At 38.3% G+C, this 27,771-nt stretch overlaps 1 protein-coding gene across 4 annotated transcripts in view; it reads right to left on the reverse strand.

Moving 5' to 3' along the window:
- Positions 1–2,344: 2,344 nt before the first annotated feature.
- Positions 2,345–27,771, reverse strand: part of LOC106093004 (CCR4-NOT transcription complex subunit 7) — a 64,396-nt gene continuing 38,969 nt past the window's right edge. For all 4 annotated transcript variants that reach the window (XM_059370972.1, XM_059370971.1, XM_059370973.1 and 1 more), the window contains one exon: positions 2,345–2,571. In XM_059370972.1, coding sequence (XP_059226955.1) covers positions 2,446–2,571 — 126 coding nt within the window. In that variant the 3' untranslated portion in view covers positions 2,345–2,445. The remainder of the gene's footprint in view (positions 2,572–27,771) is intronic.

The raw sequence follows: 27,771 nt of genomic DNA on the forward strand, positions 1-27,771 counted from the left end.
GGGGATATAAATGCATTGCATTTTTCACCGGATTAAGACGAAAGGTGGTTTACTTATGTACCCGAGGTGGTGGGTATCGGGCCGGCCGAACTTAACGCCTTTTTACTTGTTTCTTGATATTTTTTGTCTACCCACGCCACCATGTGTCTGTCTATAATAGAAACTAAACATATATTTGGCTCATTCGCACTCCTTCGCATTACATATGTGTGAAAGAGGACACAACAGAACGCAGAAATATATGCCCACAATTTGTATTGTTAAATAACAATTTAATTCGTACAATTAAAATTATGTTCTACGTATGCCTCCTTTACCAATCACTTGACATGATGGCAATTAACACCTTGTTTGAAAAGTTGTTTTTTTGTGGTTTTCCCCTCCCAGTGCTGGAAACATTTGTGGGGTACTATGCCATGTAAAATAGGCATACGTTGTAAAACTTCTCTCCCAAGAGGTGTCGCACTGCGGCACGCTGTTCGGACTCGGCTATAAAAAGGAGGCCCCTTATCATTGAGCTTAAAACTTGAATCGGAATAGAGATCGTATCATATGCGGACGATTGTACGATCATGCCATCAGGCCCCCCACCCATTGTTGATATCTGCGATAAGTTGAACGTCTACGTCAACGAACTTGTCTCATATTTCGCTGCAAGCAATCTGAAGATATCTGCCACCAAATCTTCAGCCACATTGTTCACTACAAATACGCGTGAAGTGAATACTGAGCTGACTGTGGTAGTTGATGGAGAAATGATTCCGACCATCAAGTGTCCCAAAATACAATACTTGGCGTCACATTTGACGGCTCTTACACATTCTACCCACATGCCACAGCAATTTGCGATAAAGTCAAAAGTAGAAACAAGGTCCTCAAGTCACTTGCTGTCAGCACTTGGGGTGCAGACAAAGAAACTTTGTTGACCACGTACAAAGCAATTGGCCGGTCTGTGGTAAGTTATGCAGGGCCAGTGTGGTCTCGTCAACTTTGTGACACACAGTGGAATAATATTCGGATTTATCAGAATGTCGCCCTCCGGGCTATCTCCTCAGTTTTCATGTGGACCACCTCCATCAGGAGACAAAGATCCTACCAGTGCGAAGACAGAACTACATGCTGTCTAAGCAATACCTTTTGGGCTGTTATCGCCGAGACCATCCAAATCATCATCTTGTGGATAGATATCCACCGCCCAGAAGGCTTAAGGTAGATCCACATGATCTAAAGCGTAAGGTTCAGCGCTACAAGAGAGAACCTCTAGATCAAGCAGGTCTAGACAACATTCATGCAGACACGGAAGCAGATGCGGTAAATGGCCACCGGGTGAATGGAGAACGTCCGCCTCCCATTGCACCTGAGAAAATTGACCTCCCCCGGCAAACCCGAGAAGTTCTGCCTCAATTACGTTCCGACAGATGCAACCGCCTCAACTCCTACAGAGCAAGGATTGATGCCGACGTGCAAGATGTATGTCCCGATTGTAACCGGAGACCGCCAGACCCACTCGGCTCAGACCCAATCCCTGTGGACGCACCCGATCTTAGTCACAGAGTTCCTGGGACTTGACACTCAACAGAATCAAGCAGACGAAAGATAGAACACAATAAACTGCTACAACAACTGACTTTTACCTTTCCTTACAGGTTTTCAAAATAATTCATGAATAAACTGCATTTTTAGCAAAATTCATGGCGGTGTTTACCCAAGATTCAGCCGGACCAAACTATATTGTGTTATTTACCAAATTAATACAACACTATTTTAATATTTAAAATAATTACGTGTTCTTTTTATTTATTTTTTTTTATAATATTTGCTTATTGTTGTGTTTTTTTAACTAATAATTATAATGCTTTGTTCACTTAGTAATTACATCAGTTTCTAGATTTTTACTTTTTTTTTTGTTTTATTTTATAAAAAATTGGGAAAATGTATAATTAAAGTTTATGAATGTAGTGTTTTGCTGTTTACTTGTTGTTTTTTTTTTTCTAAGAAAAGGGGGAAAGTATGGGGGAAGTCGGGGTCTCAGATATAATAAACATTTTTTTTATTTCTAATATGTTTTTGAGATTTTACAATTTTTTTTTAATATTTTCTTTTTACATTTTTTGTTTATGTGTTTTTATTAGAGTTATAAAACTATTGCATGGTTTAAAAATGGTTCACTTATTGACAACTCTCAAAATTTCAATTATGCAAAAATGTATAAATATTGTTGTTGTGTGTAAATATTGATTGGGGTGAAGGGGAGTTATCGATTTAACTTTTGTTCTTATTCTCCTGGCATTGACAAAACTCTTCCACACTTGTTGGTTTGGTTAGTTATTTTGTAGTTGTTGTGTTTTTTTGTAAAAGAATTTGTTCTTTTATTTTTCCTCTTCCATCCGCGGCTTATTTTGTATTAATTGCAAAAATATTTTGCGTTTTCTCCTCAATTATGAATCACGTCGCATTGGTGTTTTCGCCATTACTTTCGTGGAAATTAGCGCCATTGACTATGAACGAGGTTCCCAAACCATACAAATGTCCACAGTATTTGGCATTGTCAATATTATCCTCAAAGAACATCTGTGAAAAGAAATTATTAAACATTTTAAACACTATAGAAAATTTTTACAATTTTTATTTAAAATTTTTAAGGCCAAATTTTTTTAAAGGAATAAAGCATCAACTTTTTTTTCTAAAGAATATTTTGCCAAAATTGTTATTTCTATAAAAAAAAATATAGACCGCTTGGTCTATACCCCACTAATAGAACACGCCCCTCAAGCACATTGCCTGATCTATTTCTTTTTAATAACCTGAATAACGTTCTTCTTTATGAAAAGGTTTCTGCTACTTGCTTCTCCCAGCATGATTTGATATTCTTGGTTTACGATTTCAACCTGCATATAGATGAAGGAACGTATTCCATTCGGGATTTCCGAAGTTTAAATTGACAAATTTGGACGAATCGATTGGGGTGAATTATATTCATTAGTCTCTGTGGTTCGGCAACTTGATTTCCTACACAGTAATAAAAGATTTTTGTACAATGTGAGGAAATGCGCCGACATTGCGAATCTATTAGGAATGCCTTAAGAGATAGGGACAAGGCGTATTCCAGTTGAAGGAGGTTCAAAACTCTGGCGCTACAAGATGAATATTATTCCAATAAATTTAGTTCAGCCTTAGACTCCAGAGGTAAATGGAGAATTATTAAGGAAATTGGAATTGGGAAGACTAATGAGATTGGTATTTGTCACCAAGACCTTGAGAAACTGAACTAATGACATACTTGGCGAAGATAGTTTTGAGTTTCGGTGTGTCTCGTGTAAGGAGGTTTTGGAATGTTTTGCGGCAGTCAAATCTAACGCTATAGGTCCCGATGGAGGCAACCTTAGGTTTATACGCATTCTCGTTCCTCGTCTAATTCCATGATATCCTCACTTCTAGCATTTATCCATTTAATTGGAAGCTTGCAAAAATTATCCCAGTTCCCAAAACGGATAAAGGACATGGGTCAATTGCCATTCTATGCTATCTTTCGAAAATTTTTGAGAAAATCATTCAGAAACAAACCAGAGGGTATCTCAGCTTGGGACTTCTACTAAATGATGTGCAGTCTGGTTTTACTGTACCTAACCACAGTTGCTTAACAGCTATGTTAGCAGTTTCTGAATCTATTAGAGCGGATATTGACGACAACGTCAATATCCGCACTCGAAAGCATTCGATACCGTTAACCATCGGATTTTTTTTGTCAAACTTCGCCATTTTTTTCTTTTTCTCCAGTACGTCAGCTAGACTTCTAACCTCACTAATAGATCACAATCGATGTACGGTGTACAACGATATCGCAACCATTTGCAGTAGCAAAATGGAGTACCCCAAGGATCGAACATCCGAATGATATGAATCAGTCCATCGTGAACCTCAATAGTGATCTTCGCAATGTGTGTTGATGTGCCCGGGCGAATGGTCTCCTTCGGATAGTCCCCACTGCGAAGAATTTGGGGGTAATATTTACTTAAGGCTCTATTACACGGCACGCAGTTGTCTTATGACATGTGAAATTTAGCACATGTTGAGTTGTACATATCGTGTGATACAAACGAACCTAACATATGAAAATCACTTTTCAAAATAGCACATGAAAATTTTTTCGATTAGAGCGTGCTCTAATCCTTTTGAAAAAAAAAAACAAAAAAAATTAGCTGTTTTTGTTGTCAGTCAGAATGAAAGTAAACCCAAATTATAGGCGCTATTACACGGCATGTATATGTCTTATGACGACATGTCACGTTTTGTATTCACATGTAATTGAAAATGTTTGTCAAAATTATCAATTTACATATGATTGATCATTTTTGCTTTTTTGCTATCACACCTGTATGTTATTTTCGATATAACTTAAAAATATGAGCAAAAGCTGATTCACATGTAATGTATAATACCCTAAACCTACACTATAAGTGCAATGTAGGACCTATATCCAATTCTGAACCAATTTTGTTGGACCTCGGCGAGCAAATATGTTCAAACTGTAAAAACGACGGTTGACAAATGACAACATTTTGGAGAATTACCCCAAATCTGACGAACATATATATGAGAGCTTTACCTAAATCTGAACTGATTTCGAGCAAACTCCTCAGATATTGTGGCAGTCGTCGAGGAAAGCGTTTTGCAAAATTTTGGCAAGATGGGTCAATAAATGCGCTGGCTGTGACTCTAAAAGTTAAAATCGGGCGATATATATGTATGACAACTATATCTAAATCTGAACCGATTTCCATTAAATTTTCCAGTAATATTGAGAGTCAAGAGAAAATCCCTCCTGCCAAATTTCGAGAGAATCTGTTAACAAACGACCATTTTATTGCAATATTACTGAAAATTGAAAATCGGAATAGGGGAGCTATATCTAAATCTGAACCGATTTTGACCAAACTCTATGTATATTGCGGTAGTCGTCGAGGAAAGCGTTGTGCAATATTTTGGCAAGATTGGTCTATAAATATGCTTGCTGCGGCTCTAGGAGTGAAAAATGGGCGATATATGTATATATATATATGAGATCTATATGTAAATCTGAACCGATTTCCATGAAATTCCCCAGTAATGTCGAAAGTCGTAAAAAAATCCTTCCTGTAAAATTTCGAGAGAATCGGTTAACCAATGACCATTTTATTGCATTATTACTGACAATCGGACGAACATATATATGGGAGCTATATCCAGATCTGAACGGAATTTTTCCTATTTCAATAGGCTTCGTCTCTAGGCCGAAAACATACCGATCGAATCAGAAAGTGATTTTGAGTCGATCGGTATACTTATCAATGGGTCTATCTCTCTTCCTTTTGGGTGTTAAAAACAAATTCACTAAGTTATAATACCCTGTACCACAGTAGTGGTGTAGGGTATAAAAATCACAATAATATTTACGAAAAATGTACATTTAATTGATGTATTACATGTGCTAAGAAGTGGTGGTCTTTGTTCTCTTCTTCAGTTTGGTCTATAACTTAGTCATGAATCGTCTTACAAACGAACAACGCTTGCAAATTATTGAATTTTATTATCAAAATGCGTTCATCGCACCCTTCTCGTTTTCATTCTCTCATTCTCATTTTTCCCTCAACGGGTACGTAAATAAGCAGAATTGTCGATTTTGGAGTGAAGATCACCCAGAAGCATTGCAAAAGCTACCAATGCATCCAGAAAAAGTCACAGTTTGTAGCGGTTTATGGGCTGGTGGCATCATTGGAAGGCACTTCTTCAAAGATGATGGGAATGGTAACTGTGAATAGTGGTTTGGTGGACTGCTATGGAGAAAAAGTGCAACATAAGGACCATACAACAGGTACAGAGAACATGTTGTCTTGGCATAGGCAGAACGATGAGGACCACGGCCACTAGGGCACTGGAGACTATTTTAGATATCCGGCCCATTGACATACAGATTAAGTGTGAGGCAGCCACCACGTCGGCTATTAGACTTAAGCCGATGGGAGAATGGATTGAGGATGGGTGCAGCTCATACCATCGCAGTATAATCGAGGCGACGATAGGAAACCTGGAAGGAAGGGAAGAGGTTTCCGATCGGATACCAGAGATGAACCTTGAAGTCGACTACAAGGCACTGCTGCCATCGGCACAGTCTTGGATTGACTGAACCCTAGTATTGCCCTCTGGAAGATCATGTTGCATGGATGGATCAAAGCTAAAGGACAGAGTGGGCCTGGGGGTTTACATTGAGTATCCAGGGACTGAGATCCGTTTAAGACTGTCTGACCATAATACGGTCCCGCAGGCGGAGATCCGGGCGATCACGGAATGCGTGAAGTGGTGTGGTGCTAACGCGAGGACATCGAGTTTGAACATCTTTACCGACAGTAAAATTGCCAAAGGGCAATAACAACTAGGACGGTAAGGTCACGAACAGTTTTGCAGTGTAAGAAGGAGATTAACGCCTTCTCTGAGGATGGTAAAATCCGCATCGTTATGGGACATATAGGACTACGAGTTCACCTATGTAAAATCGGTGCGGCAAGTGATAGCATGTGTAGGGCATGCGGGGAAGATGATGAGATGTTGGAGCATTTCCTTTGTCATTGCCCGGCTTTCGCCTCTAACAGATACCGGCACTTAGGTGGAGACACAATACCTGACATGAACCAACTTAGGGCAGTAGTATTGAAAACAACTAAGGATTTTGTAAGTAGCACGGAATTCCTAAATTAAAATTTTCTTTTTCATAGTGGCATAGGACAGATTAATATATGCACCCTCTTTTCGACCTAACCTAACCTAACTGTGAATGGTGAGATGATATCCAAAATTTGTTTGCCCAAAATGCAAGAGCTTGACCGGCATGACATGTGGTTTCAACAAGACGGTGTCACATGCCACACCCCACGCGGAATAATGGATTCTTATTGAGAGGCGAGTTTGGTGAACATTTTATTTCACGTTCGGGGCCGGTCAATTGGCCGCCTAGATCGTGCAGTTTAACGTCTTCAGATTATTATTTGTGGGGCTATGTTAAAGCTCATGTCTATACAGACAAGCTCGCTTCAATTCACGCATTGGAGGACTATATTGAAACATTTATTCGTGAGAGACCGGCCGAAATGTTGGAAAGAGTATGACAAAATGTGAAAATAATGACAATGACGAAATTAAAAACTCGACTTTCCTCCAAAACTAACCACTTTAACAAAAAACATCACTTGCTGATTTGGACCGTTCTTGGCAAAGATGTTGGAAGTCATACCAAAACACTACAAGTGAAATTTCAGACAAATAGGACAAAACTTGTGGCTTCTAAGGGCTCAAGAAGTCAAATCGGGCGATCGGTTTATATGGAAGCTATTTCTGGTTATATACCGATTTGGACCGTACTTGTTAAAAGTCATAACGGAACAACACGTGCAAAAGTTCAGCCAAATTGCACAAAAATTGCGGCTTCCAGGGGCTCAAGAAGTAAAATCGGGAGATAGGTTTATATGGGAGCTATACCAGGTTATAGGACGATTCGGAACGTAATTGGCACAGTTGTTGGAAGTCATAACGGAACACTATGCCAAATCGGACGCAATTTGTGGCTTCCAGGGGCTCAAGAAGTCAAATCGGGAGATCGGTTTATATGGGAGCTATATCCAAATCTGAACCGATATGGCCCAGTTGCAATCCCCGACGACCTACATTAATATAAAGTATCTGTGTAAAATTTCAAGCGGCTAGCTTGAAATTTCGACAGACGGACGAACGGAGATGGCTAGTTCGACTTAGAATGTCGAGACGATCAATAATATATATACTTTATGGTGTTATATGTATATACTTTCGAGGTATTACAAACTGAATGACTAGATTAGTATACCCTCATCCAATTGTGGTGGGTATCTCTAACCATGTCCGTCCGTCCGCCCGTCTGTCTGTCGAAAGGAGTAAAGCTAGGCGCTTGATATTTTGCACAAATACTTCTTATTAGTGTAGGTCGGTTGGGATTGTAAATGAGCTATATCGGTCCATGTTTTGATATAGCTGCCATATAAACCGATCTTGGATCTTGACTTCTTCAGCCTCTAGAGGGAGCAATTCTAATCCGATTTGGCAGAAGCTTTGTACAACGATATGATCTGAATCGATCTGTAGTTCGAAACAGCTCCCATATAAACCGATCTCCCATATAAACCGATCTTCCGATTTTGATTCTTGAGTCCCTACAAGGCGCAATTCTTATCCGAATGAACTGAAATATTACACAATGACTAATTGTTCAGCATTCAATTCATTTATGGTACGAATCGGCCTATAACTTGATATAGCTCCAATACCATAACAGTTTTTATTAATTATTCTTTGTTTGCCTAAAAAGAGATACCGCACAATGAACTCGACAAATGCTATCAATGGTGGAGGGTATAAAAGATTCGGCCCGGCCGAACTTAGCACGCTCTTAATTGTTATATATTTTTATCTATGGCAAAGATTGGCTTTTAAATTACCTAAAAACCTATTACTGGCTATTTTCAATTGGATCAACTGATCCATCTAGTAGCCAGTAGATTACGCTAAGTTAAATGTTAGTGCTACTTGCTTGGAGTGGCTTAACGCCTATAACATTGATCATCATGTGGTAGTTGTCTCTAAATGACTATATGACTTCCTATTAAATGGTCACTACTTAGTCTTTTTATACCCACAACCGAAGGATGGGGGTATATTCATTTTGTCATTTTGTTTGCAACACATCGAAATATCCATTTCCGACCCTATAAAGTATATATATTCTTGATCAGTGTAAAAATTTAAGACGATCTAGACATGTCCGTCTGAAATTTTGCACAGATTCTTTTTTTGTCCATAAGCAGGTTAAGTTCGAAGATGGGCTATATCAGACTATATCTTCATATAGCTCCCATATAGACCGATCGGCCGATTTAGGGTCTTAGGCCCATAAAAGCCACATTTATTATCCGATTTTGCTGAAATTTGAGACAGTGAGTTGTGTTAAGCCTTCCAACATCCTCCGTCAATTTGGCTTGGATCGGTCCAGATTTGGATATAGCTGCCATATAGACCGATCCTCCGATTTAGGGTCTTGGGCCCATAAAAGCCACATTTATTATCCGATTTTGCTGAAATTTTGGACAGTGAGTTGCGTTGAGCCCTTCGACATCCTTCGTCTATTTGGCCGAGATCGGTCCAAATTTGGATGTAGCTGCCATATAGACCGATCCTCCGATTTAGGGTCTTGGGCCCATAAAAGCCACATTTATTATCCGATTTTGCTGAAATTTGGGACAGTGAGTTGCCTTAGGCCCTTTGACACCTTTCATCTATTTGGCCCTGATCGGTTCAGATTTGGATATAGCTGCCATATGGACCGAACTCTCGATTTAAGGTTTTGGGCCCATAAAAAGCGCATTTATTGTCCGATGTCGCCGAAATTTGGGACAGTGAGTTGTGTTGGGCCCTTCGATATTTTTCTTCAGTTTGCCTCAGATCGGTCCAGATTTGGATATAGCTGCCATATAGACCGATCTCTCGGTTGAACAATGACTTGTACTTATAAGCATTTGGTCTAAATCGAATGTTATGTCTATATAGCTGTTATGGGGCATAAGGTATGCATTTTTCAATGGATTTTGACGAAAGGTGGTTCGCATATATACCCGAGGTGGTGGGTATCCAAAGTTCGGCCCGGCCGAACTTAACGCCTTTTTACTTGTTTATACTGACTATGCACCGCATTTAGGACATATGTTGTCAGTGTTCTTATTATTACCCTGCGAGAAATGGGAGAGTTCCCAAACTTGTCACGGAATAGGTCCTCTGGCTATAGGGACCGGTCCCAGTTCTCGTCCCCTTACATGGAAAAAACCTATCACTTTTATAAGGGTTTGGCGCTCGAGATGATGAATTGCCACCATTCTAACACCGTAGGATAGATTCTGGGACAGTTCGAAAAGGATGAGTATATTTTGCAAGTATTTTTAAGAGATATACCATTAGTAAACAAATCTATTTAGTGGATACGCAATTTTTAACAATAATTAAGCGACTTTCATTTCCTGTATGATATGTCCTGTGACAGGCAACTAATTCTCCAGTTTAGGACCGATATATTTGGGGCAATTGACTACACATTTCCCGTAGGGCAGGTATTGATGCGAATTGTGTGCTCCATTCGTAATCGGTAGAAGTTTTTATTTTTCTCTTATCAATTTTTTTTAGGATATACTGCAACCTGACTGTGAGTTCATTTCGCTGGAGTACTTTACTTTAATTGGCTATAACAGAACATTTGTTCCATTAGCTGAACGTAAATAGAATAGCGCTCCATTCGCCTCGATATCCAGCGCTCATTTCATAATCTCTGACACCAAGTTCTGACATTCTGACAACATGACCGAACCATGTAACTATGCCATCGTCGTCATACAGCTCGTGGTTAATACGAACGACGCCTATATTGTCCATTAACGCTAACTGGTTCATATATTTTACGAAGAATCTTTCTCTCAAACACTCCAAGCACTGCCTCGTCTGCTTTCACAAGTACTCAGAACCATATAACAACAACCAGTGTTTTTTATTGTGTAATCTTCGTCTATCGAGAGGTGGCCTTGTTTCTAAACTGCTTGCCAGTATTATTCTCGCTTTATCTCAAAACTGGTGTCATAGGTTTCCGTTAAGGCGGTGCCGAGGAAGATAAAGTTGCTGACTATTTCAAAGTTGTGGTTCCCAACTTTCTCCATTTTCTTTATCTGATCGGTTGTACAGGGCGTTTTGGGACTTGATACCATCCATATCGTTTTATCTTCATTTACTGTCAGACCTAGACTCAAAAGATGCAGTTAGTACTTCCGGTGACCGACCTATGATGTCGATGTCGTCGGTATAGGCGACTAGCATGTGTTCTCTAGTGATTAGTGTGCCATTTCTATTCACATCTGCATCTCGTATAATCTTCTCCAGCAGGATATTAAAGAGATCACGCGCTAAACTGTCTCTTTGTCTGAAAACTCGTTTGGTATTGAATGGTCCGGAGAGATTCTTTCCTATTCTTACTGAAGAACGTGTATCAGCAAATGTCATCCTGCAGAATCGTATTAATTTTGTAGGATTACCAAACTCATACATGGCTTGAAAAACTTTTGAACTTATAGGGCTGTCGAAAGCGGCTTTGTAGTCAACAAAGAGATGGTAGGTGTTGATTTATCCTTTTCGGGTCTTTTCCAGGATTTGGCGCAGTGTGAATATCTATGGAGGATTTACCGTCTTAAATAGTTCAGCGGGCAACCCATCGGCTCCTGCTGCCTTGTTGTTCTTCAGTCGGGTCACAGCTACTTGGATCTCATTCTGACATTCTATGCCATCATCAGGGATTGGTTCTGTGGTATCCTCTTCGCTACCATCGTCCGACACTAGCAGCTTGGCAAAATATTCTTTCCACACTATCTGTATCATTTAACAGATTTCCTTCTTTGTTTCTGCAGGAGGATGTGCCTGTAAAAAGCCATCGGTTTGCTGTAGTGGTAATGCTTAAAGTTGCTCAAGTGTTGTTTGCGAAGGTGATCTAATAGGTGCGTTTGTGATGAAGACTTTCAATGATGGTGTCTACAAATAGTGGTGCGTTGCAGGCATATTTAGCGGCAGCATCTGCAAACAAATTGCCAGGGATCCATTTTACTTTTATTGCATATTAGTAGATCTATTTTTTTATTAATGCCTGTCCAGTTAAGATTGCACTTCATTGTCGATTGTCTATCATTTATATAAGGATTTCCCCTTTATTTTCTTAACAACGCATATCGCTTCCAATATGCCTGCAGAAGTTGCCAGTGAAAATAGAGGAATAGTTTAATTAAAATTGATGCTAACAACCTTCCAGGGTTATCGACGAAGCTATTCTTCAATATATCCGTAAAAAGAATTGTTCAATTGGTATGTTGGGCAACATAATGAAAGAGAGAGTAGATGTGTTATCCTTTATAAAGTTGGATAAAGATATATCGCAGCAACTCTCCGAATACATCGAAACGGGATAGTTTGGAACAAAATTAGTTATTTTGACCGTAAAATTTAGAATATTTTTACGTACACACTCGCAAATCAGTGAAGACACTGTAGGTATTCTTTTTGATGTGGTTATTTTTTTAACCCTTCATCTATTATAGACGAGTTTATGGACAACATTTTGGGTAGTAATCTGTTTTTAATCTCTGAATATCCTTCCTCTATCGGTGGCAATTGCGATTAAATAAAAAGCATTATTAACCCTCTCATGCACGAATTAATTTCTTTTGAGTTGACATATGATATAGAGTTAAATTCAATATCAACTGAAAAAAGTTGCAGGTGCCTAGGTGCCCTTGTTCAAGAGCTGCAGGATGTTGCGTATATGCAACATTGGGCACCGTTGCCCAATTTAAATAAAGAAGATTTTTTTTCAATTGCCCATTATTTATTTAATTATTTCAATTTATGTGTGGTAGGATACAAAACAATTTTTTGAGTATTGGAGCACAAGTGCATATTGCATTTGCAGCTTGGAAATTCAGTGTTGCATACCACATCTGCCCCTTTTTCCCTATTTCTGTCAAAGATTATTACCTTAAAGTCGCACGGATTTTGCAGGCTCTTCACCAGTACACTATGGGAGGCCACCGTAGCACAGAGGTTAGCATGTCCGCCTATTACGCTGAACGCCTGGGCTCGAATCACGCATACGTTATCGAGCGAGTTTTTGTTCGAAGATTAATTCCGTTCCGTAAGTACAAATTGGATCATGGCTTTCGATCGTAATTTGTTAAAAAGTTATCGATTTCGGAGAATAAAAAAAAAATTTTACTGTTTTTACACGATAAATTGTGGTTTTATGCGAACGAGGACTAACAAGTAAAAAGGCGTTAAGTTCGGCCGGACCGAACTTTGGATACCCACCACCTCGGGTATATATGTAAACCACCTTTCGCCAAAATTCGTTGAAAAATGCATACCTTATGCCCCATGGAAGCTATATCGATATGCGTTCCGATTTGAAATACTAGGAAGTACAAATCATTGTTCAATAAACCGATCTGAACCATATACGACACGGATGTCGAAAAGCATAACATAACAAGTCACAGTGTAAAATTTCAGTGAAATCGGATTATAAATGCGCCTTTTATGTGGCCAAGACTTTATGGCAGCTAAATCCAAATCTGCACCGCTTCGGGCCAAGTTGCAAAAAAAAACTCGAAGAGCCTAACACAACTCACCGTCCCAAATTTCGATGAAATCGGATTATAAATGCGCCTTTTTTGGCCCCAAAACCTTGAATCAAGAGATTGATCTATATGACAGCTATATCCAAGTCTGGACCGATCTAAGCCAAATTGAAGAAGAACGTCGAAAGGCCCAACACAACTCTCTGTCCGAAATTTTGGCGACATCGGACAATCAATGCGCCTTTTATTGAACCAAAACCTTAAATCTAGAGATCGGTCTATATGGCAGCTATATCCAAATCTGAACTGATCTGGGCAAAATTGAAGAAGGATGTCGAAGGGTTTAACACAATTCACTGTCTCAAATTTCAGCAAAATCAGATAATAAATGTGATTTTTATTGGCCTAAGACCCTAAATCGGTCGATCGGTCTTATGGGGGCTATATCAAGATATAGTCCGATATAGCCCATCTTCGAACTTAACTTGCTTATGGAGAAAAAAAGATTCTGTGCAAAGTTTCAGCTCAATTTCTCAATTTTTGAAGACTGTAGCGTGATTTCAACAGACCGACGGACAGACGGACGGACATGTTTAGATCGTCTTAGATTTTTACGCTGATCAATAATATATATACTTTATAGGGTCGGAAATGGATATTTCGATGTGTTGCAAACGGAATGACAAAATGAATATACCCCCATCCTTCGGTGGAGGGTATAAAAATATGTGGATTACGTAGCCTCTGGCACAGCCAATGGTGCTTGTTTGATGTTTCTTTTTTTCGAGCAGGCGTAAGGAGAACAACAACCAGTACAATTGGATAAAGTCAGAACACTTTCCTTGAAAAAATATCCTGCCGCCTTAAATTAAGTGGTTAAACTTTTGGTTTGGTCTTGTTTATAGATAATTTTCTTTGCCGAAATTGGCTTATGCACGAAGTTAATTTTTGACCAATTTAAAGGCATGTACTATATTCGCTTTTCGCGATATTTTTCGCCGATTACCTTTTTTTTTCATAAAAGATTTTAATTCTTGATTGTTTCTCTTTCGAGACGAGCTCAATGATCGGAGATGCAAATGGAAAAAGAAAGCCAAAGATAGCAACACACAACAACCACTATGGGACGCGTTTCGTATTTGGTTAGAAGACTTTTCAATCATATTAGGTGTGATGGCATCAAGGGTCGTGCGTTGGTATGTTGTATTTGAATCGTATTAATGGCCATCAATACAACGTCCAACAGATGCACAAAATCATGTGTAGTACGGAAGAAGTGTAATTTGTCAGAGAAAGAATGTCTGTCATTACACAAAAATACATGCATTGGGAAAAGTACAACTAATAGATAGGGTTGTCGAGCATTGTTAATGTGGTAATTGTATCAAAGATGCGTTTTCGTTATTAATACGATTCAAATACAACATACCAACGCACGACCCTTGAAGCCATCACACCTAATATGATTGAAAAGTCTTCTAACGAAACGCATCCCATAGTGGTTGGTGTGTGTTGCTATCTTTGCCTTTCTTTTTCCATTTGCATCTCCGCCCTAACTGGCAAAAAACTTGAAAAATTTAATAGATTTTAAAGCAAAAAAATTATCTGATTTTATTCAGGACATTCTCCCATTATTTATGGTACCTTTTAATAACATTTTTATTTTATCATTGTTATTTGTGCAGTGTTTCAAAAAAGTAATCGCGAAAAAATTGGCCTTCCAACGGTGAAAAACGAACATAGTACCACCCATAAGGGATCAAAAATGTGAAAATATTACAAATATTGTTTAATTTGATGAAATTAATACTACGATGTCCTAATTTAATTAGTTTTAGATTCATTGCTGCGGCAAAAACCCGCACATTTCTTTTCAAAGTTTCGAATGAATCGAATCGATATCGGATGCCATAATAAGTCGCTTGCGGATACGAGAATTAGGCCCCAGAAAACAAGTAAAAGCAAGTTAAGTTCGGCCGGGCGAATCCTATATATCCTCCACCTCGGATCACATTTGACATTCTTCGAATCAATTTTCACAATATAGAGGAGATATATCTAATGCATTTTTAATAAAACTTAGAATGAACTTTAATCAAATATATAATTGCCATTTTGTTCGATAACCTTTTGCCATCTTCCTGGCAAATTTAGTATTCCACGCTCATAGAACTTCTGGCCTTTATCTGCAAAAAACTGAATCAAGTGCGATTTTATAGCCTCATCATTGCCGAAAGTTTTACCATTTAAGGAGTTCTGCAAAGATCGAAATAAATGGTAGTCTGATGATGCAAGGTCAGGGCTATATGGTGGATGCTTCAAAAGTTCCCAGCCAAGCTCACTCAGTTTTTGGCGAGTGACCAAAGATGTGTGCGGTCTAGCGTTGTCCTGGTGGAATATGACACCTTTACGATTGACCAATTCTGGTCGCTTCTCCTTGATGGCTGTATTCAATTTGTCCAATTGTTGACAGTAAACACCCGAATTAATCGTTTGGTTCCTTGGAAGCTGCTCAAAATATACCACACCCCTCCAATCCCACCAAACAGACAGCATAACGTTCATTTGGTGCAGCCTTTGAAGTGGTGGTTTGAGCTGGTTCACCATGCTTGGACCATGATCGTTTTCGACTAACGTTGTTGTAAACAATCCATTTTTCATCTCCAGTTATGATTCGTTTTAAAACCCGATCGAATTCTTTGCGTTAAAGGTGCATATCACAAGCGTTGATTCGGTTTGTTAAATGAATTTCTTTCAATACATGTGGTACCCAAATATCAAGCTTTTTCACCAGACTTTTTATGTGATAATGAACGGTTGATTTTGGTATATTTAACTTCTCTCCTATCTTACGCTCAGTTACATGACGATCCAATTCGATTAACGCTTTGATTTGGTCATCATCAACTTCATTTGGCCGACCTGAACGTGGCTCATCTTTAAGTGAAAAATCTCCAGAACGGAATTTGCGAAACCAATGTTGACACTGTCTTCCTTTTAAGGCTTTATCACCATACACATCTCGTAACTTTTTAGCAACCTGCTCTGCGTTTTTTCCTTTACGGAAATAATAAAGTAAAATATGAGAAAATGCTCCTTTGTGGGATCCATATTAAAATTGACGCCAAACAAACAAATGTAAACAAAATTTCGCGCACTTTTTTTCTAAAGCAAGCTAAAAGTAACAGCTGATAACTGACAGAAGAAAGAATGCAATTACAGAGTCACAAGCCGTTGAAAAAATTTGTCAACGCCGACTATATGAAAAATCCGCAATTACTTTTTGGGCAACCTAGTACCCGATGTTTGGAAGATGGACAGTCCGATCCCGCTACTGAAACCTGAAAAGGACACGAGCACGGGTGAGTCGTACAGACCGATCACCCTTCTATCATCAGTAGCCAAGACGCATGAGAGACTACTTCTCCCGCTCTTCTCGTTGGACAATTTCCATTCGCCGAGGATCAGCATGCATTCCGAAGGCTGCATAGGACTACAACTGCTTTACATGCCATCACCGTATACAAAAGTACACTTGTTGTGCTAACAAAGATACCTTGGACTAACCATCTAATGCTTTTGGATATTGTGGCTAGAAAAATTGCTACGACCACTGATGGGAGGCTAAGGAGCTTCTATTTCATTGAAGATATCTGTATCCGTTCACAATTGTTAGACTAATTTGCACTACTTTTTTTCAAATCCCACTGTGCGTCACTTGTTTAACTGCCCAGAGCCAGACCCACTGAATCCCATGGCAGCCTTTTCCCTCCTTAACAAATTCAAAGGAACAGTGTTGCTTTCATCGTAGCTCTCCGATGAGGATGTTTGCATCAAAATACTTAAGAAACCGATATATGCTCTTTTCTTGGTGTCTGGAAGGATACAATGTTTTAATTTTTCAAGATTTTCAAAATAATTCCACAATTTTTGCACTTACCTTCTAATGTAGAACAACCGACTTGAGGTAAAATTTGTCGAGTTTTCTTCTTCTGGACACTAGCTGCTGCCATGAATCTTCATTAAAAGTAAATAAAAATAAAACAAATTTAATAATTACTAATAAACAATATTTATATTTTTTACTTACCTCTGCCTTTTTGATCCATTTTGGCGTTAGCTTTTGAATTTTCATGTAATGGCTGCTTTTCATAAAACAGCTGACCTTTGCAAAAAATCTGTTCAAAGTTGCAAAATACTGCTGGCAGAAAAAATCCCAGTAGAAATTTGCAGGTTCTCTATTTTCTTACTGTCAAAATTTGCTCTCTCGCGCTCTCTTCTGCTGGCAAATAAAGTACGTGAACGGCTTCCAGTAAAAATGTGTGCAAATTTGCACAAATTTTTGAGTTTGAACAGATGTTTTGTAAAGGTCAGCTGTTTTATGAAAGCAGCCGTTACATGAAAAAAAAGATAACGGCAAAATGTATCAAAAAGTCTGAGGTAATTAAAAAATAAAAATATTGTTTATTGGTAATTATTAAATATGTTTCATTTTTATTTACTTTTAATGAAGATTCATGGCAGCAGCTAGTGTTCAGGCACAGAAAACTCGACAAATGAAGTTGTAATTTTAGTCCATGTCGGTTGTTCTACATTAGAAGGTAAGAGAAAAATGTATCCTTCTAGACACCAAGAAAAGAGCAATTATCGGTTTTTTAAGTGTTTTGATGGAATCATCCTCATGGGAGAGCTGCGATGAAACTAACACTGTTCCTTTGAATTTGTTAGGGAGGGACGATGCTGCCATGGGATTGAGTTGGGCTAGTTGGGCAGTTAAACAAATGACGCACAGTGGGATTAGAAAAAATTAGTGCAAATAAGTCAGCCAATTGTGAACGGATTCCACCACATGACCAAATAGAAAGCTCCCTAGGTGGTTAGTCCAAGGTTTCTTTGTCAACACACCAAGTGCTGTCGACAAGGGACTTGAGAACGTTGTTTCTACTTGAAAATCAGTTGTGGTCCTATACAGCCTTCGAAATGCATGCTGATGCTCGGCGAATGGAAAATGTCCAACGGGAAGATCGGGAGAAGTAGTTCATCATGCGTCTTGGCTACTGATGAGAGAAGTAAGATCGGTCTGTCGTCGGGCTTCCCCTTGATCGTGTCTGTTCCAGGTTTCAGTGGCGGGATCATACTGCCCATCTTCCAAACATCGGGTACTATTGGGTTGCCCAAAAAGTAATTGCGGATTTTTTAAAAGAAAGTAAATGCATTTTTAATAAAACTTAGAATGAACTTTAATCAAATATACTTTTTTTACACTTTTTTTTAAAGCAAGCTAAAAGTAACAGCTGATAACTGACAGAAGAAAAAATGCAATTACAGAGTCACAAGCTGTGAAAATTTGTCAACGCCGACTATATGAAAAATCCGCAATTACTTTTTAGGCAACCCAATATAATAGTGTTCAGATAGACTGAGGACAGTTGTAAGGTAATCGACTACAGGTAGATCCAGATTCTTCAGCATCAGTGTAGGGAGTCTGTCTGGAACCAGCGCTTTGCTCGACTTGGCCCCACGGATGACATTTGTAGCTTTGTGCTTTGTGGTTGTTGTTGTAGTACACGGAAATACTTCATCGGACCAATGCGGTACGTACAACCGGCTGCCATATGATTGCACGGTAATTTGTGTCAGCTGTCCAGCGGCACGGAGATCGCGGATATACAGCGGTCAAAAAAAGTATTCATCATTAGCAAAATTGATAATAAATTCACTTATTTTGGGTAATTGAAGAAAATTTAAAGTAAACAAATAATGCAGTTTTATGCAATAGTTTATTTTTCGTAATATGTTTTAAAATAAATTCAAAAAATAAATTTAATTAGCGCAAAAAATGCAATTTTATATAATAACACCAAAAACAGAACAAAAAAAGTATTCATCATTGATGTGCTATCATCAAAGTCAAATTCAAATATTATTTGGGAATCCCCCTTTTCTGTTTTATTTAGTAAAGGAGGCTTTGCCCTTGACAGCAAATATTTAATTTCATTGAAAATATAGTTTTTGTCAAAATGGGTCGTAAGCAAAACGAGGTTTCTGATGAGGTAAAAGTTTTGATAATAAAACACCACAGGAATGGTTTAACTCAAAAAACTATCAGTGAAATATTAAATAGACCACGATCTACTATACAATCCATCATCAGAAAGTGGACAGAAACGAAAACTGTTGACAATAAACCAAGATCTGGTCGACCAAAAGCACTTTCAGTTGGAGATGTGCGTTGGCTAGTGCGGCAAGTTCAGAAAACTCCGAAGACAAATGCGACCATTCTTCGTAAAAACACTATGGAATATTTAGGGAAGGAAGTTACTACACAAACAATTCGAAATACACTCAAAAGGCATAGTTACAGAGGAAGAACTGCACGTAAGAAGCCCTTTATAAATAAAATAAACCGAGTGAAAAGGCTAAACTTCGCAAAAATGTATGTAAAACAGCCCGAATCATTTTGGAAAACAGTCATTTTTGCAGACGAGAGCAAGTTTAATCTTTTTGGGTGCGATGGAAAGGTCATAGTGTACAGAAAACCAAATACAGAGCTTGAAGAACGAAACACAGTTGCTACTGTAAAACATGGTGGAGGTGGTTTAATGGTTTGGGGGTGTATGGCGGCTTCAGGAGCGGGAAATCTTGAAATTATTAATGGAGTAATGGATCATAAGTATTACATTGACATTTTAAAGAGGAATTTAAAAGATAGTGCTGTAAAACTTGGGCTTGGTAATAACTTTCAATATTATCAAGATAATGACCCCAAACATTCTGCTTTAAATACCAAGATGTGGATGCTGTATAACTGCCCCAAAGTCATTAAAACTCCTCCTCAAAGTCCCGACTTGAACCCAATTGAACATCTTTGGGAACATCTCGAACGCAAATTGAGAACGCGCAATTTTTCGAGCAAGAGTCAAATGCAACAGGTGATAATGGAGGAATGGACTAATATAGACCAAAATATAACCGCTAAATTAGTCCAATCGATGTCAAACCGTTTAAAAGAAGTTATAAGACGCGGTGGTCGAATAACAAAGTATTAATTTTTTTAAATTATGTTATTTATTTTTTTGTTTTTTTGCAATGATGAATACTTTTTTTGTTTAATTTTTTGTGTTCAGCTGTAAAATGGCCCTTTTTGTTCCAATAAATACTATTTTTTTCTTTAAAAATAATGAAATTGTGTACATATACAGGGTGGCTGATGAAAGCCGCTACCAAAAAAAAATGTAATAACTTTTTTTCTATTTAATAATAATAATTTAATAATTAATTTAATTAATTAATTAATTAATTTAATTAATAATAATTTAATAATTAATTTAATAATTTAATTTAACATGAATAAAAGAAAAATGTATTCCATACACCGAAAAAAAAATGTAGCAATATTCATCATTGTAGCAATATTCATCAGCCACCCTGTATATCACACAAGCACTACTGCATCATTAGTTTAATATGTTTTTATTCCAATTGTCTTTTGTAGACTTATTAAAAAAAAAACATTGAATGATGAATACTTTTTTTGACCGCTGTACAAATGGCTCCCCTTCTTGCCTTTTCACTCTCGGGTCAACAAATTGACGTTTATATAAGGAAAATACCTCACAAGTATCGCCAGCTTTTTTATTTAAAAAATTGTTTTCCCAGCAAGCAAATAAAAAACCAACCCAGAAAAATTCAGCTGTTTTTCTGCAAATTTTCACTGGAAGTCGTTCGCGTACTTTTGTGTGCAAATTTTTTAAAGAGAGTAAAATGGCTCTTACTCTTTAGCAAATTTTTACTGGAAAAGTACGCGAACAGACCTATTATAGGCATTCAGTATTTGTGCAATAGCCGGTGCCGCCGGCCTCTCACTGAGACTCTCCGCTCGATGCCGCTGATTATCCGCGACTGTTGTTGCAGCCACTATCCACAATCTGTGGTAGCTCGCTGCTACGCTTCTCGTGATAGCAATTAACAACACACAGATCGGACCTCAATGTTCTAGCCTGTGTGGTGCTCACAGCTATCCCGTGCCGGACATAGTCAATTTTGCTTTACTCAACCGTTTCAACTACATATAAAGGGTGATTTTTTTGAGGTTAGGATTTTCATGCATTAGTATTTGACAGATCACGTGGGATTTCAGACATGGTGTCAAAGAGAAAGATGCTCAGTATGCTTTGACATTTCATCATGAATAGACTTACTAACGAGCAACGCTTGCAAATCATTGAATTTTATTACCAAAATCAGTGTTCGGTTCGAAATGTGTTCATTCACCGTAACGTTACGTCCAACAGCATCTTTGAAAAAATACGGTCCAATGATTCCACCAGCGTACAAACCATACCAAACAGTGCATTTTTCGGGATGCATGGGCAGTTCTTGAACGGCTTCTGGTTGCTCTTCACTCCAAATGCGGCAATTTTGCTTATTTACGTAGCCATTCAACCAGAAATGAGCCTCATCGCTGAACGGTGAATGAACACATTTCGAACCGAACACTGATTTTGGTAATAAAATTCAATGATTTGCAAGCGTTGCTCGTTAGTAAGTCTATTCATGATGAAATGTCAAAGCATACTGAGCATCTTTCTCTTTGACACCATGTCTGAAATCCCACGTGATCTGTCAAATACTAATGCATGAAAATCCTAACCTCAAAAAAATCACCCTTTATGAGCATGTTGGAGGCCATCGTAGCGCATGTCCGCCTATGACGCTGAACGCCTGGGTTCGAATCCTGGCGAAAACATCAGAAACATCTTTCAGCGGTGGTTATACCCTTTTAAAGCTGCCGACATTTGTGAGGTACAATGCTACGTAAAAACTTCTCCTTAAAAGAGGTGTGGCACTGCGGCACGCCGTTCGAACTCGGCTATAAAAAGGAGGCCCCTTTTCATTGAACTTAACTTCGATCGGACTGCACTCATTGATATGTGAGAAGTTTGTCCGTGTTTTTTAATGGAATGTTCATGGGCAAAATTTGCAATTTGACATGAGCATGTTAAATGGTGGGTCTAACATTTTCTTCAGTTTAAGTAAATGGTTTTCCATCGGCAACCTTTGTCAAGTACATGCTACTTGGTTTGGAGTAATTAGTTTTTTGGCCTTTAAGAACTATGCGAACCAAACGTTCCAATTTGGATAAGTAGGGCAATAATGATATAGGTGTATATCCAGAAAATTTGTTTTTACTTCTATTGGGTTGCCCAAAAAGTAATTGCGGATTTTTTAAAAGAAAGTAAATGCATTTTTAATAAAACTTAGAATGAACTTTAATCAAATATACTTTTTTACACTTTTTTTCTAAAGCAAGCTAAAAGTAACAGCTGATAACTGACAGAAGAAAGAATGCAATTACAGAGTCACAAGCTGTGAAAAAATTTGTCAACGCCAACTATATGAAAAATCCGCAATTACTTTTTGGGCAACCCAATATTAGGTTTGGGTATTGCGACGACTATAACGGTATGACTCCTGAGTCGAAAATAAGGTTGCACAAGGTAAGAAGATTATTTTTACTGCCACTGGAAAGGTTTTGTACCATCTGTGAATGTTATTTTGTCTAATCGGCACGATTAAAGAAATTTTTGGGTTACTTATATTTTGTTGTGCAAAATTCTGGTAAAATGTTGTCATCTGCTGATTCAGTAGACCATTGTTGACCAAAAAAATTAGCAATATCGATGGGATCAGTCACTATGCAATTATTGGTCTCAATAGCTGTACATTTGTGCGAAGTGTTATGGTTGGTCATTCTGTTTACCTTATACCATATGCTGGACAGAGGGGAATCTTTGCTGATTGTGGTGGTAAACTGTATAAAACCGATAAGTTTTGACTTCTTACATTCATACCTAAACTTTGCATTAGTTTTTTTGTAAAGGATTAAGCTGTCTATTGTTGGAGTTTTACGGAAAGAACGATACCTACTAATTTTATGTTTCCGGAACGCATTCAAGTTGGGGTTCCACCATGGAACATAGTGTTTATTGTTACATATGTTCTTTGGTATGCTGCTTAATCTGTGTTCTACTATTAAGTCACTCTCGCATCCCGGTAGAAGGGATGATAGGATCTCTGTCACTTTTGGCGACGTAACTGTGACTGGTCCTAAGAGATGCGCCAGGTAGTTCAATCATCAATTTAATATATATCCCGAGAATGACAAGGCATCCCGAGAATGACATTTGTCGTATCCGTGATCACCGAGCCGATGCACAGCCCTCACAATTTATCGTGGACAAAATTACGAATGTCATCCGTCGAACCAAGTCATCCAAGGCGTTGGGCACCGACAGAATCTCTACACTGATGCTGAAGAATCTAGATCCATCTGGAGTCGAGTATCTTACAACTGTCCCCAACCTGTCTTTTACCACTATCATAGTACCCCATGCCTGGAAGGTGAGCAGACTGATCCTGGTATTGAAGCCTGGAAAGGACCCGAGTTTAGGGGAGTCGTACAGACCGATCTGCCTTCTCTCACTTGAGGAACCACTCCTCCCGGTCCTCGTTGAAGAATTTTTATTCGACGAGCATCAGCATGGATTTCGAAGACTGCATAGCACAACAACTGCTTTGCATTACATCACCGCACACTTTCTCCGTGGCTTCAATCCGCCCAGGCCAGGCATTCGACACAGTCAGCCATGCCAAACTATTTAGGAACATCGCCAATACGTCCCTCCAGCCAGGTCTGAAACGCTGGATCGCGAATTATCTGTGTGGTCGCCAGTCATTTGTGGAATTTAGGAATAAGAAGTCGAAAAACCGTAGAGTGAAACAGGGTTTTTCCCAAGGCGGGGGTGATATCCCCCACACTGTTTAACCTCTACCAATCCTTCATTGTGCCCCCTCCAGACAATATAGAGATAATATCATATGCGGACGGATTGTACGATCATGGCATCAGGCCGCCAACCCATTGATGCCATCTGCTATAGGTAAAACGTCTACCTCAACTAACTAGGGATAAATAATGAGCTGAATGTGATAGTCGATGGAGGAACGATTCCGGCCATCAAGTGTACCAAAATACTTGGTGTCCATATGACAGCTCTTACACATTCTCCCCACATGCTACAGCAATTTGCCATAAAGTAAAAGAAGAAGAATCGAGAAGATTTATTAGTTTGACAATATAAATTCTCACTATCAACTTTTCGATCTTTGTCGCGGCTCTGGCCCACAGTGCATTGGGCAGGTTTAAATAGTTGAAAGGCAAATATTTTGATGAACATTGATGGTTTAGCCCAATACAAGGGGAATCAAGTCTTCATAGAAAACATCTATTTGAAGAGTGTCGCCAGCAATGGTGAGATGCTTATTACCAGGATTGGAACGTATGTGCCATGGTCATTTAAGTGAAAACACAGTGACACAGAGGAGTCAAAAAGTAGCCCAAAAATCTAAAATGTACGGTATTTAGTGGCGCATTAAAAAAGTGGTACAGTAGTATCATCGTCGAAAAAATATTGTATTTGGTGATAAAGTAGCACAACGGTAACGCTGTCACTGAATATTACACGATCCACAATATTTGGGTACCCGGCCTTACTCCGATAATAAGGGGGAATGAAAGAGGAGATGATTTGGCCATGAAGGCCAGAGGAGTGCCACCAGTAAACTTGGTTATTCCGAAGGCTTTCGAGGCGACGCAGTCCGAGTTGAGTGTGTGGGAGACGAACGCACTGTGGAACAGTGAAACGATCGGTAGGACGACGAAAATCTTATTGGGAGATCCGGATCGTGAGAAGACGAGTCTATTCCTCAAAGGAAGTAAGAAGGAGATCGATATAGCTTGCGGTATCAAAACAGGACATGTAGGACAGCGAGCGCACTTATGCAGAATAGGTCAGAGAACTGCATGAGACCCCATATTTGCCACTCAATCGCCACTTATGCTAAAGCAAGTGTGTGTGACATGCCACCAAAATGTAACGAGGCTAAAAACACATGCTTATAAGACAATAGTATGAGGGTTGCCCGATCGTTTTGTTCAATCGTTTAGTCTTCGTGTCTTACGATTTGGTCTCCGGCTATCGTGTGTTGCACTACTCAGCTGGCAAACCACCTCTGCTAGCTTAAAGTTCTATTACGCGGCATGCAGTTGTCTTATGACGTGCCACTTTTTGTATTCACATCTAATTTAAAATGTTTGTCAAAATTGTCAATTTACATACGATTCATCACACCGGTAGTTATTTTCGTATGACATAACCTAAGAATGAGAGCAAATCAATTTTTTTTCTCTTTAAAAATTTATAAAGCCTGGAGAAAGGTGGTTAAAACATAAATTTGTGAAAACAATTTTGGGTTGCTTTCATTCGACTGACAACAAAAAAAAAACAACTGATTTCTTTTTGTTTTTGTCAGAAGGAATAGAGCACGCTCTGATTCTATGTTCAGACCAAAGCTGTTTTGAACAAACGACTTGTTTTCCCTTTATAATTAATGCTCTGAAAACGACTCGTTTTTCCTTTACAATATATAAGTGCAAAACGACTCGTTTGCAACAAAAACGAGTCATTCGAAGCGTTTGAGCCCTAATAAATGCCTAAACACAGCCCTGAATAATGTAAAAAAATACAAATTAAATTTTTCCAAAATATATGGTTTGAACAAAATTTTACAGTGAAACCAAGAAAAAATAAATCTTACAAATACTGCACCGTAACATTAATGTTAGAGTGTGGAAAAATGCAATTTCCAAAACATCTCAACTGGTGTGAACTGTTGAGATGTTTTTCAAAACGACATAGGCAACACGATTCAGTGTAGACATAGCAAAAACCAAAAATTTTATTGTTTCACACGACATTTACAATATCCTGATGATTTTTATACCCTCCACCATAGGATGGAGGTATATTACTACTTCGTTTTTATTAACAATAAAGTGAAGGTAGCTCTTTTGAAATCATCTTTGGAAGACCCATTGACGACTTTTGATGATTCTCAGATTTTAAGAAAACAAGAAAAAGTGTGCTAAATTCAGCCGAGCCGAATCTTATATACCCTTCATCATGGATCGGATTTGTTGAGTTATTTTCCCGGTATCTCTTTTTAGGCAAACAAAGGATAAAAAAAGAATTGCTATGCTATTGGAGCTATATCAAAATATGGAGACCATAGTAGAAGTCATTGTGTAAAATTTAAGCCAAATTGACTAGAATTGCGCACTTTGGGGCTCAAGAAGTAAGCTAGGTAGATTGGTTTATAGGAGAGCTGTATCAGGCTAAAGTATTTGTGCAAAATTTCAAGCGGTGAGCTTTACTCCTTCGGAAGTTAGCCTGCTTTCGACAGACAGACGGACGAACATGGCTAGATCGACTTAAAATGTCATTACGATCAAGAATATATATACTTTATAGGGTCTTAGACGAATATTTCGAGGAGTTACAAACAGAATGACGACATTAGTATAACCCATCCTATGGTGGAGGGTAAAATAAGTGAGGAGCTAAAGGTTACGTAATTTTTATGATTGTGGTTGGAAACTAATAAACTCTCATAAATTTATGCTGAATTGTCCTTTGGGTTTGTTTACATTCAATTTATTGATATGTGTTTTTCCGTTGTCTACCTGTTAGGGTTGATTTTGTTACAGAAATCACATACAGCGGTCAAAAAAAGTATTCATCATTAGCAAAATTGATAATAAATTCACTTATTTTGGGTAATTGAAGAAAATTTAAAGTAAACAAATAATGCAGTTTTATGCAATAGTTTATTTTTCGTAATATGTTTTAAAATAAATTCAAAAAATAAATTTAATTAGCGCAAAAAATGCAATTTTATATAATAACACCAAAAACAGAACAAAAAAAGTATTCATCATTGATGTGCTATCATCAAAGTCAAATTCAAATATTATTTGGGAATCCCCCTTTAATGTTTTATTTAGTAAAGGAGGCTTTGCCCTTGACAGCAAATATTTAATTTCATTGAAAATATAGTTTTTGTCAAAATGGGTCGTAAGCAAAACGAGGTTTCTGATGAGGTAAAAGTTTTGATAATAAAACACCACAGGAATGGTTTAACTCCAAAAACTATCAGTGAAATATTAAATAGACCACGATCTACTATACAATCCATCATCAGAAAGTGGACAGAAACGAAAACTGTTGACAATAAACCAAGATCTGGTCGACCAAAAGCACTTTCAGTTGGAGATGTGCGTTGGCTAGTGCGGCAAGTTCAGAAAACTCCGAAGACAAATGCGACCATTCTTCGTAAAAACACTATGGAATATTTAGGGAAGGAAGTTACTACGCAAACAATTCGAAATACACTCAAAAGGCATAGTTACAGAGGAAGAACTGCACGTAAGAAGCCCTTTATAAATAAAATAAACCGAGTGAAAAGGCTAAACTTCGCAAAAATGTATGTAAAACAGCCCGAATCATTTTGGAAAACAGTCATTTTTGCAGACGAGAGCAAGTTTAATCTTTTTGGGTGCGATGGAAAGGTCATAGTGTACAGAAAACCAAATACAGAGCTTGAAGAACGAAACACAGTTGCTACTGTAAAACATGGTGGAGGTGGTTTAATGGTT

This window comes from Stomoxys calcitrans, chromosome 1 (assembly GCF_963082655.1).
Source record: "Stomoxys calcitrans chromosome 1, idStoCalc2.1, whole genome shotgun sequence".
NCBI classification, from domain to species: Eukaryota; Metazoa; Arthropoda; class Insecta; order Diptera; family Muscidae; genus Stomoxys; species Stomoxys calcitrans.